This window comes from Otolemur garnettii, unplaced genomic scaffold (assembly GCF_000181295.1).
Source record: "Otolemur garnettii isolate 467f Iridium unplaced genomic scaffold, OtoGar3 scaffold00018, whole genome shotgun sequence".
In the NCBI taxonomy this organism is placed as follows: domain Eukaryota; kingdom Metazoa; phylum Chordata; class Mammalia; order Primates; family Galagidae; genus Otolemur; species Otolemur garnettii.
In genome coordinates this window covers 5594675-5608207 of record NW_003852413.1, presented here as the reverse complement: position 1 = coordinate 5608207, position 13533 = coordinate 5594675, and the positions used below count along the sequence as shown (strand labels likewise).

Here is a 13533-nt window from a genome sequence, read left to right as displayed (position 1 = left end):
GACCTACACCAGGAGCTACAAAACCAGGCTGACCTGCACCAGGAGTTACCATGCCAGGTTGACCTACACCAGGAGCTACCAAACCAGCCTGATCTACACCAGGAGTTACCGCGCCAGGCTGAGCTAAACCAGGAGTTACCATGCCAGGCTGACCTACACCAGGAGCTACCAAACCAGCCTGACCTGCACCAGGAGTTACCATGCCAGGCTGACCTTCACCAGGAGCTACCAAACCAGCCTGACCTGCACCAGGAGTTACCATACCAGTTTGACCTGCACCAGGAGCTACCAAACCAGGCTGACCTGCACCAGGTATTACTGCCCCAGGCTGACCTACTTCAGAAAGTACCAAACCAGGTTGACCTATACCAGCAGTTACTGCGCCAGGCTGAGCTAAACCAGATGGTACCAAACCAGGTTGACCTGCACCAGGAGTTATCATACCAGTTTGACCTGTACCAGGAGCTACCAAACCAGGCTGACCTGCACCAGGTATTACCGCCCCAGGTTGACCTATACCAGAAGGTACCAAACCAGGCTGACCTGCACCAGGAGTTACCAAGCCAGGTTGACCTACGCCAGGAGCTACCAAACCAGGCTGACCTGCACCAGGAATTACCGCCCCAGGTTGACCTGTACCAGGAGCTACCAAACCAGGCTGACCTGCACCAGGAGTTACCAAGCCAGGTTGACCTACACCAGGCTGACCTGCACCAGGAATTACCGCCCCGGGCTGACCTACACCAGAAGGTACCAAACCAGGCTGACCTGCACCAGGAGTTACCATGCCAGGCTGACCTATATCAGGAGTTACCAAACCAGGTTGACCTGCACCAGGAGTTACCATGCCAGGCTGACCTACACCAGGAGGTACCAAACCAGGTTGACCTGTACCAGGGGTTACCATGCCAGGCTGACCTACACCAGGAGGTACTAAACCAGGCTGATCTGCACCGGGAGTTACCGTGGCAGCTTGACCTACACCAGGAGGTACCAAACCAGATTGACCTACACCAGGAGTTACCACGCCAGGCTGACCTACACCAGGAGGTACCAAACCAGGTTGACCTGCACCAAGCTGTACCAAACTTTGTTGATCCACACCAGGCTGGGCCAAACCATGGTGAATTGTGATAGGTCGCACCAAACCAGACTGATCTATTCCCGGCTGTAGTAAACTGTGTTGACCCATATCAGGTTGGACCAATCCAGGCTGATATACACCAGGTTGCAGCAGACCATGCTGATCTCCACCAGGCTGACTCAAACCATACTGCTCTGTGCCAGGTCGTATGATGCCAGGTACAGCCTGTACCAAACCAGGCTGATATGCAGCAAGTGGAACCAATCCATGATCTATGCCAGGCAGTGCCCCTGCTTGCTGATACATGGCAGGGAGAATCAGTCCATACCTATCCCTGCTTATCTCCACACCACCCTCATCCATACCAGGCTGTTCTATACCACGCTGGTCTGTTCCTGGAAGCCTCATACCATGCTGATATGTGCTTCTAGGTAATTCCAGCCCTTGCTGATCTCTGTCAGGTCCCAGTGGTGGTACCACACCATGCTGACCTGTGACAGGTAGAACCAAGCCCTGATCATGCATTGTGGGTGGTATCAGACCAAGTTGACCCATGTTGAGGGGTACCACACCAGGTGGATATATGCTAGGATGTAGTGATATAGGCTGATCCATGCTAATTGGTCCTGGTCCATAATTATATGGACTTAGATAGGGTTGACTCTGGCCAATGGGAAACCTGTTGTACTGATCTGGGTATACATGATGCTGATCTGTGGTGAAGGTTAAATCTTGTAGATCTAGGCCAGGGCCTGCATCTCGTACTTCTCTTCCTAAAAGTTGTGAGGTGAACTTCTCTCCTTTCTTACGATAATCAAAGTCTACTCTAGATTGGGATACAGAAGGCTGCTGATATCTTGATATGCCAGCTTCATCAGTGGCTCTGGGGTACTGTTCTCTACCAGTAACAGTGGCGCCCTTGACTTGTTCTCTGCTAGTAAGCCCCTCAGAGGAGTATCCTGGGCCACTGAATCCTGGATAGGTCTGATCTGGGCCCAAACCACCAGGATAATACAAAGCCTGGTCAGTAGTTGGATGCTTGGTAGAAAATCCACTTGAAGGTGGAGTTGGTAGTAACTCTTTGGGTTTAGGAGGTGCTGTTGCTGAGTCTATGGCCTGGTTGAAGAGAAAGAAGGAAACCAAAAACCAACAGTCAAAAATACTATAAGGATTGGAAAGAAGGAAATCTGGGATATCTCTCTGGGATGATTTAGAATGCTTGGAGAAAAAAACCTAAAAACTAAGTGGGACATAAAGACTTGGACATTATTGAAGGATAGGTCTCCAGATATTTGCAAATGGTCTCATAACATGGAATTTCCCTTCACAAAAGACAGGAGGGAAACTGCAAAATACAAATAATCCTCTGGACTTTTGCTGAGTCTATTAAAAAAAAGAACATAAATAATTAAGTTTAAAATATAAAGTCTGCCCCATTGTTGGCTCATTGCTGATGGTGAAAGTGTACAGTGGAGGGCCTGAAAGCCACGTGTGTAAAATGTGAATGTGCAAACCCTCAGCCCCAGAAGTTCCACAGATAGAAATTTTCTCTGTGGACTCATAAAGGATGCCAAGATGTGCGTACAGTGAAGGAGTGCACCTGTGGTCCCTGCTACTCCGGAGGTAGAGATGGGGAGGGCTTGAACCCAGGAGTTTGAGGTTGCACTTTAGCCTGGGTAACAGAGTAACACTGTCTCAAAACAAGCAAAAAAACCCCACCTTAGTATAAATGTATTATTATTTTTAACTTTTCTTCTCCATCTGATAAAAAGACAACCACAAGATGCCAAAACTGTAAAATGGTAGCCTCTTAGTGTATAAAAATACTATTTGTATGGCAACAATAGCACAAAAATGGGGAAGGGAATGGAGCTATATGAAGTGATGGGTTTTTTTGTTTGTTTGTTTGTTTTTTAGGGACAAAGTTTCACTTTGTCGCCCTTGGTAGAGTGCCATAGCGTCACAGCTCACAGCAACCTCCAGCTCTTGAGCTTAGGCGATTCTCTTGCTTCAGCCTCCTGAGTAGCTAGCACCACAAGCATCCGCCACGACGCCCGGCTGGGTTTTTTTGTTGTTGTTGTTGCAGTTTGGCCAGGGCTCGTTTTGAACCCACCACCCTCAGTATATGGGGCCAGTGCCCTACTCGCTGAGCCACAGGCACCGCCTAGAAGCAATGTTTTTGTATACCAGTACATCTAATTTGATATCAATCCAAATCAGACCATTTTTAGTTGTTCATTTTAATCTCTAGGGAAATTGCTTTAAAAAATTAAAAATCTAGTAAAACAAGAAAGGAATTGATGGGCAGCACCTGTGGCTCAGTGGGTAGGGTGCTGGCCCAATATACTGAAAGTGGCGGGTTCAAACCCGGCTCTGGCCTAACTGTAACCAAAAAAATAGCCGGGCGTTGTAGTGGGCACCTGCAGTCCCAGCTACTCAGGAGGCTGAGGCCAGAGAATCACCTAAGCCCATGAGTTGGAGGTTGCTGTGAGCCGTGTGATGCCACAGCACTCTACCGAGGATGATAAAGTGAGACTCTGTCTCTACCAAAAAAAAAAAAGAAAATTGATATAACATAATCCAACTAGAACAAATAGACATCTATAGAACACTCCACCCAACAACAACAAAATATATTCTTCTCTTGTACACATGGAAAATTTTTCTGCAAACAACTATATGTTAGGTCAATAAAAACAAACATAAAGTAAAAACAAGGGCAAAAATAAAGATGTTTTCAGACATACAAAAACTGAAAGAATTCATCAACAGCAGAACCCCACTACAAGAAATACCAAATGAAATCTTCAGGCAGAAAGAAAATTATACCTGATGCAAACTTGGATCCATACAAAGGAATAAAAAGCACTGGAAATAACTGCATGGATGAATGTATAAGAAGCTTAGCTTAGGCTGGGTATGGGGGCTCAAGTCTGTAATCCCAGCACTCTGAGAGGCTGAGGCGGGTGGATTACTTGAGCTAACAGGTTCAAGGCCAGCCTGAGCAAGAGTGAGACCCTGTTTCTACTAAAAAATAGAAACCTGAGGCAAGAGGATCACTTGAGCCCAAGAGATGGAGGTTGCCGTGAGCTATGATGCTATGGCACTCTACCCAGGGTGACAGCTTGAGACTCTGTTTTTCTTGTCCTGGCACAATGGCCCACGCCTGTAATCCTAGCACATCTGAGGTGGGTGGATTGCTTGAGCAACAACAAGACCCTGTCTCTACTAAAAAATAGAAAAAATTATCTGGGCATTGTGGTGGGCACCTCTAGTCCCAGCTACTCTGGAGGTTGAGGTAAGAGGATCTTTAACCACAGCAGTCTACCCAGGTTGATAGTGTGAGACTCTGTCTCACACACACATACACACACACACAAAAAAAAAAAGGAGAAGAAGTTTTTCTTAGTATCTGAATCTCTTTAGAAGTTATCTGCTTAAAGAAGAAATAAGAACAATGAATTGTGTGGTTTAAAATAGATGTAAGGATGAAATGCATGAGTAAAGTAGCATCAGCTGTGCTGGCAGCGTATGGCCCACTACCTTTTTTTTTTTTTTTTTTTGAGACGGAGCCTCAAGCTATCCCCCTGGGTAGAGTGCTCTGGCATCACAGCTCACAGCAACCTCCAACTCCTGGGCTCAAGCGAGTCTCCTGCCTCAGCCTCCCAAGTAGCTGGGACTACAGGTGTCTGCCACAACGCCCAGCTATTTTTTGGTTGCAGCCATCATTGTTGTTTGGCAGGCCCGGGCTGGGGATTTGAACCCGCCACCTTGGGTGTATGTGGCTGGCGCCTTAGCCTCTTGAGCCACAGGCGCCGAGCCAGGCCCACTATCTTTTATCTTTTCTTCTTCTATTTTTTTATAGCCAGAATACATGCTATATAAATTTGTTTTCCTCTAGCACTTTTGAATTTTTTTAATTGATTTATTTAAGTGATAGGTTCGTACTATGCTATCCAGGCTAGACTTGAACTCTTGGGCTAAAGAGATCATCCTGTCACAGCCTCTGAGTAGCTGGGACTACAGGCACATGCCATCGCACCTGGCTCCACAATCCTTTTTTGGAAATGAAGGCTTATTGGGGTACAGACTGGGGTACAGACACGCTCTTCCACTTATGTGCTGCTTATGGCTTCTTTCACACAACAACAGCAGAGTGGACTATGACAAAGACTATAAGAGCCTAAAATATTTATGTGGCTCTTCAGAAAAGGTTTGTTGATCCCTGGGATAAAGACCAGGAGGAGAAGAGTGGAAGTTCTTACATTACTTGTGATGCAGTATAATGTCACTTGATGGTAGACTGTAATACATTACTATAAGCGTAATGCAGCCACTAAAATAACAAAACAAAGAGTTTTAACTAAGGCAATAAGAAAGGTAGCTTGGAATTAAAAATATTCAATTCAGGGCGGCACCTGTGGCTCAAAGGAGTAGGGTGCCAGCCCCATATACCAGAAGTGGCGGGTTCAAACCTGGCCCCGGCCAAAAATAAAAAAGGTACATTTAAAAAGAAATTAAAGGCTCAGAGCCTGTGGCTCAAGTGGCTAAGGCACCAGCCACATACACCTAAGGTGGCAGGTTCAAATCCAGCCCAGGCCAACCAAACAACAATGACGGCTGCAACCAAAAAATAGCTGGGTGTTGTGGTGGGTGCCTGTGGTCCCAGCTACTTGGGAAGCTGAGGCAGGAGACTTGCTTAAGCCCAGGAGTTGGAGGTTGCTGTGAGCTGCGATGCCATAGCACTCTACCCAGAGGGACAGCTTGAGGCTCCTGTCTAAAAAAAAAAAAGAAATTAAAAAAGAAAAGAAAAAGAGAGAAAAATAAGCAAGGAGTAGATGAGACAAATATAAGACTAATAGCAAGATGATGGACTTAAATCTAATTTCATCAATAATCACATTAAATGTAAATGGTCTAGGCTTGAAGCCTGTAGCACAGTGGTTATGGCGCCAGCCACATACACTGGAGCTGGTGGGTTTGAACCCGGCCCGGGCTTGCCAAACAACAATGACAACTGCAACAACAAAAAAAATAGCTGGGCATTGTGGTAGGCACCAGTATTCCAAGGGGGGGACTTGGGAAGCTGAGGCAAGAGAATTACTTAAGCCCAAGAGGTTGAGGTCGCTGTGAGTTGTGATGTCATGGCACTCTACCGAGGGCAACATAGTGAGACTGTCTCAAAATAATAATAATAATAATAAATATAAATGGTCTAAATAGCCTGATTCAAAGGCAGAGATTGTGAGATTGATTAGTTACAAGATTTAACAATGTGCTGCTTCCAAGAAACGCACTTTTTTTTTTTTACAGAGCCTCAAGCTATCCCCCTGGGTAGAGTGCTGTGCTTTCACAGCTCACAGCAACCTCCAACTCCTGGGCTCAAGCAAGTCTCCTGCCTCAGCCTCCCAAGTAGCTGGGACCACAGGCGCCCGCCACAACGCCCAGCTATTTTTTGGTTGCAGCCGTCATTGTTGTTTGGCGGGTCTAGGCTGGATTTGAACCCTCCACCTTAGGTGTATGTGGCTGGCGCCTTAGCCACTTGAGCCACAGGCGCCGAGCCAAGAAATGCACTTTAATAGAGAGACACAAAGTAGTTAAAACTAAAAAGAATGAGGCCAGGTATGGTGGTTCACACCTATAATTCTGGGAGGCTGAAGCAGAGGATCACTTGAGTTCAGGAATTAAATTCCAGCCTGAGCAAGAGCAAGACTCCATCTCTACCAAAAATAGAAAAAGTAGCTGGGTGTCATAGTAGGTGCTCGCAGTGCCAGCTACTCAGGAGGCTGAGGTGAGAGGATCACGTGAGTGCCAGAGTTAAAGCCTATAATGAACTGTGATTGTATCACTGCTCTCCAGCCTGGGCAACAGAGCAAGACCTGATATCTAAAAGTAAGTAAATAAATAAATAAATAAATAAAATTCTTCAAAATACAAACTGTGCTACAGTGACAGAAAGCAGGTCAGTGGTTGCTTAGGAATGGGGGAGCAGAAGAAAGGGGTGACAAAGAGCAGAAATAAACTTTAAGAGTTATTACAGGGTGGCACCTGTGGCTCAAAAGGGTAGGGCCCCGGTCCCATACGCTGGAGGTGGCGGGTTCAAACCCAGCCCCGGCCAAAAATGGCAAATAAATAAATAAAAGTTTAAAAAAAAAATTCCTCAAACTAAAAAAAAAAAAGAGTTATTACACATTTTGGAAGGTCAATTGTAGTGATGGTTTTAAATATGCAGGTGTGTTGAAATGCATCAAATTGTACTTTAAATACATGTAGTTTATTCTATGTCAATTATATTTCAATGAAGCTGTTTCTATAAAGGCAGCAAAGGATATTAAGATTTGTGGGAACCCCCTCTAGCCTATTATTGAAAATATGCCAAAAGCCCCAGCCTGCCATTTCTCTCAAGTACAGCTAACCCTGACCAGAGGCTGTGTTATAAGCCCTGTTATAATTAGGATCTAGTTTCCACAGCTACAATCTTAAATGTCACCTGTGATTTGGGCCAAATCCATTGACCATCACCTGTAATGCTAAAAATCGCTTGGCTCCTTTTAGGGGATTCTCCAGCCAGGGTGACAAAGCATGGGTAGTTCATTCTTCTTGACACTGGGAGACCCTAAAATCCTGGCAATGCAAGCTATTCCCTACTGTTCCCAAAGAATCTGCAAAATTCCAGGAAGAATTAGTTATTTACAATGTCTTAGAATCTCATGTGGTCACAGCTTTCCCAGGTTGGGGATGTGATTCTTCCCTCTGAGGTCAGAAGCTGCCTCCCCAGACAGCTTGCCAGTCTACTCATCGGTCCCGCCCTGGGACTGTTCTCAGATGCCCAAGAGCACTTAGGAGCACTATTGAAGTATCTTGTACTTGCTTTCTATTGTTGCATAACAAATTAGCAACCTAAAACAATACAAGTTTATTATCTCACAGATTCTTTCTTTCTTTCTTTTTTTTTTTTTTTGAAACAGAGCCTCAAGCTGTTGCCCTGGGTAGAGTGCTGTGGCATCACAGCTCACAGCAACCTCCAACTCCTGGGCTCAAGAGGCAAGATTCTCTTGCCTCAGCCTCCCAAATAACTGGGACAACAGGCACCTGCCACAACGCCCAGCTATTTTTTGGTTGCAGCCATCATTGTTTGGTGGGCCCAGGCTGGATTTGAACCCACCAGCTCAGGTGTATGTGGCTGGCGCCTTAGCCACTTGAGCCACAGGCGCCAAGCCTATCTCATAATTTCTATAGGTCATGGGCCAAGACATGTAGAAGCTGGGTTCTCAATTGGGGTCTCACATTCTGCAAATTCAGGTGTTGGACCAGCTGTGATCTCACTGGAGGCTCAGAGTCCACTTCCAAGGGCATTCATGTTGTTGTCAGCATTCAATTCCTTGTGGTTGTAAACTAATGTCTCCATTTTCTTGCTGGCTGTTGGCTCAGGGTCACTCCCAACTCCTAGAAGCCACCCTTGAATCCTAACTGCATGGCCCATCCACAGGTAGTTTGCTCATCTCTCTGACACTTCATCTTTTTTACAAAGGGCTCACCTAATTAGGTCAGGTGCACAGTGTACTCTCCCTTAGGTTAACTCAGAGTCAGTTGATTAGCAACCTAACAGCCCATCATGTCCACAGATTCTGCTCACATCCACCAGAGGGACTGTGCAGTGTGCGTACACGCGGGGCAGGGATAGTGCTGGCCTTCTTGGGAGTTCTGCCTACTGAATATGAAATCAACCACTGTAAATAAAACACAGGAGAAAAGGAGACTGAGGCCCTGGAAAGACTTTCAAGCAAGTCCCAAAGCATTCCTTGTTGCACACTATGGGTCTAGGTTCTGACTCAGAGTTCAGAAACAAAAATACTAGAAAGTGACAGAAAAAAATGAGCTAAACTAAGACCAGCCAGATATTCATGCACTGCCTCAAGGAGAAAAAGGCACTCTGAGTCTCCTGTCACTGCTTTACCAAATAACCATAAATTTTGTGGCTTAAAATAACAAAAATTTGTTATCTTACAGTTTGGGAAGTCAAAAGTCCAAAACCATTTTCACTGGGCAACAGTCAAGGCATTGGCCGGGCTGGCTCCTTCTGGCAGCTCTGAGCAAAGGGTCCCTTTCTCCATCCTTTTCAGCTGCTATTAGCAGGTGCAGGCACGTCGCCTCCTCTTCTGTAGTAGTATTGCCTTCTGCCTCCTTCTCATGAGGACCTTTGTAACTGTGTCGTTGAATCGAGCTGGATAACCCAGGATACTTCTCCATCTGAAGATCCTTCACTTCATCTCATCTGCAAGGTCCCTTTTGCCATGTAAGCTAACATTCCCAACTACTGGGGATGAGGACACGGACATCTTCGAGGGCTATTATTCAGCCCAGCATAGAGACTAAAACCAGTGGGCCCCAACCATTTTGGCACCAGGGATTGGTTTCATGGAAGATAATTTTTCCACAGATTAAGGGGTACGGTGGGGTAGGTGATGGTTTGGGGATGATTCCAGCACATTTATTGTGCACTTTATTTCTATTATTATTACATTGTAATTTATAATGAAATAATTACACAGTCACCATAAGGGAGACTCAGTGGAAGCTCTAGGTGTGCGTTCCTGCAACTAGACAGGCCCAGTGCTAGCATCACCAAATCAGCTGCTCCTCAGATCATCAGGCATTAGATTCTCATAAGGAACATGCAGTCTAGAGCCCTCACATGTGCAGTTTATAGTAGGGTCAGGCTCCTGTGAGAATCTCCTACTGCTGCAGCTCTGACAGGAGGTGGAACTCAGGAAGTGATGGGAGCAATGTTGAGTGGCTATAAATACAGATGAAACTTCACTTACTCACTTGCTGCTCACCTCCTCCTAACAGGCCATGGACTGATGCTGGTCCACAGGCTGAGGGGTTGGAGGCTGAAGACTAAAACAACAGTCATTGGTGGCAACTTTTAGCTCAGTGGGTAGGGTGCCAGCCACATACACCAAGGCTGATGGGTTCAAATCTGTGCTCAGAGGTGTTGGCACTTTATGTTGAGACAGCACTACTTCTCAACTCACACCTAACAAAAGTCAGTATCACAAGACTTTCTAACCAAAACATGCTTCTTGCCATCTCTCTCCATGTCAGTAAGTCTCAGATGGCTGCATGTTAAGAGGCGCCATTGTTTTAAGTGTCAACAGGAAAGGGAGAGCAGTGCCAATTAATCACACAATGCCACCAGCTCTGAGCCACATCCTGATTTCAGAGATGTTAATTTTTGAGTTAACACATTAGGTTGTGATGGCCTAACAGATACATAACAAACTCCCTGCTAGCCTGCATGGGGTGAGCACTCCCTCCTGCATGGGGCTTCTGTCCTTACTGCCCGCCCTACCTGATATTCCTGCCCCATGACTATTTCCATGACCTCAGTACAATACAAAATGCCTACTTCTGTTTCTTTCTTTTTTTTTTTTATTATTTTATTTTATTGAGACAGAGTTTCATTTATTAACCCTTGGTAGAGTGCTGTGAAGTCACAGCTCACAGCAACCTCCAACTTCTTGGGCTTAGGTGGTTCTCTTGCCTCAGCCTCCCGAGTAGCTGGGACTACAGGTGCCTGCTACAACGCCTGGCTATTTTTTTGTTGCATTTTGGCCGGGGCTGGGTTTGAACCCACCACCCTTGGTATATGGGGCTGGTGCCCTACTCACTGAGCCACAGGTGCCACCCTCTTTCTTGGCCCAGGCCAGCTAATCAACAACGACAACTACAACAAAAAAATAGCTGGGCATTGTGGCGGGCTCCTGTATTCCCAGCTACTTGGGAGGCTGAGGCAAGAGAATCATTTAAACCTAGGAGTTTGAGGTTGCTATCAGCTGTGATGCCACGGCACTCTCCCGAGGGCAGCATAATGAGACTCTGTCTCAAAAAAATAAATAAATAAAAAAGAGTAAGTCAAAAGCATGATTAGTGTCAGGGGGTCAGCATTGACACTCATTATTTCTTTTTTTTTTTTTTTACAGTGCTATGATTTTTTATTTATTTATTTTATTTTTTTGCAGTTTTGGGCTGGGGCTGGGTTTGAACCCACCACCTCTGGCATATGGGGCTGGCACCCTACTCTTTTGAGCCACAGGCCCCGCCCTGTCACTCATTATTTCTAATTACTTTCCTACCATCCTCAGAAATGAAATGATAGGCCTGTCTCACCTGATGCCCTTAAGGCAAATCTTAGCAACTTTTCTAGGACCCCATTTCTATTTTACCTCTGTAGCTGTTGTGTCCATTTTTCAAGGCTTTCAAGATGTTTGTTCTGAAAAACTATGACTGTGGTTTTATTTTGTTTTATTTTTATTTATTTTTTGAGACAGAGTCTCAAGCTGTCACCCTGGGTAGAGTGCTGTTTTGTCACAGCTCACAGCAACCTCAAACTCCTGGGCTCAAGAGATTCTCTTGCCTCAGCCTCCCAAGTAGCTGGGACTACAGGCACCTGCCACAATAGCTATTTTTTTGCTGAAATTGTCATTGTTGTTTTGGCTGACTGGGCCAGATTCTTTTTTTTAAAACTGAGACAGAGTCTCACTTTGTCACCCTCTGTAGAGTTCTGTAGCATCATAGTTCACAACAACCTCAAATTCTTGGGCTCAAGTGATTCTCTTGCCTCAGCCTCCCAAGTAGCTGGGACTACAGGCACCTGCCACAACAACCAGCTATTGTTTTATTTGTTTGTTTGTTTAGCAGGCCCCGACCAGGTTGGAACCCACCAGCCCCGGTGTATGTGGCCAGCACCCTAACCACTTAGCTATGAGCGCCCAGCCCTTACTTCTGTTTCTTATTTCTGATATATCATGAAGTCAGGCTTAATTGTTTTGTGCAGTTAAAATAAGGTTAAATCTTACTTAAAGTCTCTTCCTAAATTCTCCACTATTCTCTGGGTCCCAAAGCAGAAAACATCCAAAGGGTGATCACAACTTCTCAGGTGATCAACAGAAAAGGAGGGGGCTTAAAAGAAATGCATCTTGATTTGTTGACTCTAAGACATACATTGTCCTCCTTGTTCCCCACCACAGGATATATATATATATACATATAAATCTATATATATGTCTATATATATATACACATATATGTCTATATATATATATATTTTTTTTTTTTTTTTGAGACAGAGTCTTACTTTGTCACCCTTGGTAGAGTGCCTTGGCATCATAGCTCATAGCAACCTCAAACTCCTGGACTCAAGCAATTCTCTTGCTTCAGCCTCCCAAGTAGCTGGGACTGTATACAGGCACCTGCCAAAACACCCAGCTATTTTTAGAGACAGGGTCCCGTTCTTTTTCAGTCTGGTCTCTAACCTGTGAGCTCAGGCAATCTACCTGCCTCAGCCTCCCAGTGTGCTGGGATTAGAGGCGTGAGCCACCACGCCCAGCCCTGCCACAGGAATTATAATTCCAACCACAGCTGTTTATGAGACCCCAATGTTCCCCAGATACATATAATGTATTCAAGATTTTGGCTCAGTTAGTACAGGAATATTCCTGTAATCATGTCTTCTGCAGACAGCAGTGTTTCCAGGGGACAGTCCACACTTAACCTGCTTTTCCTTTCTTTTTTTTTTGAGACAGAGTCTTACTTTGTTGACCCCAATAGAGTGCCATGGTGTCACAACTCACAGCAACCTCAAACTCTTGGGCTCAAGTGATCCTCTTGCCTCAGCCTCCCGAGTAGTAGCTGGTACTGCAGGTATATGCCACTACACCCAGCTAGGTTTTATATTTGTAGTCGAGATGGAGTCTTACTCTTGCTCAGGCTGGTCTCAAACTCCTGAGCTCAAGAGATCTACCTGCCTCAGTCTCCCAGAGTGCTAGGATTACAGGCATGAGCCACCGTGCCTGGCTTGCTTTTCTGTCTTTATTAGTCCTGCTATCCAGTTTTTGCCTTCAAGGTCCCCAGGAGATTTGAACCTAAATTCCTCAAGACTACTGGAAAGGGTAATATCATTTTCTAGCCATTTTAAATTTGTCCAATTTTTTTGCAGTTTTTGGCCGGGGCTGGGTTTGAACCCACCACCTCCAGCATAGGGGCAGGCATCCTACTCCTTTGAGCCACAGGTGCCACCCCAACATTTTCCTGCATCTCCCTCCGTGGAGACCTGCAAATCAGAGTTTTAGTTTAGGGGTGCTTTGGAAGACTGAGGCAGGAAGATGGCTTGAGTGCAACAGTTGGCAGCTGCGGTGATCATGCCACTGCTCTCCAGCCTGGGTGGTAGAGGGAGACCCTGTCTCTAAAAAAATTTTTTTAATTTAAACAAAAAAGTCTCGGCTTGGCGCCTGTGGCTCAAGTGGCTAAGGCACCAGCCACATACACCTAAGGTGGCGGGTTCGAATCTGGCCTGGGCCCATCAAACAACAATGATGGCTGCAACCAAAAAATGGCCAGGCATTGTGGCAGGCACCTGTGGTCCCAGCTACTTGGGAGGCTGAGGC

General features: G+C 45.7%; 1 protein-coding gene across 1 annotated transcript in view; it reads right to left on the bottom strand.

The window, feature by feature from the left end:
- QRICH2 (glutamine rich 2) overlaps positions 1-13533 on the bottom strand; it is a 37876-nt gene that overhangs the window by 19166 nt on the left and 5177 nt on the right. The window contains exon 6 of the mRNA XM_023511189.1: positions 1438-2163. Coding sequence (XP_023366957.1) covers positions 1438-2163 — 726 coding nt within the window. The remainder of the gene's footprint in view (positions 1-1437; positions 2164-13533) is intronic.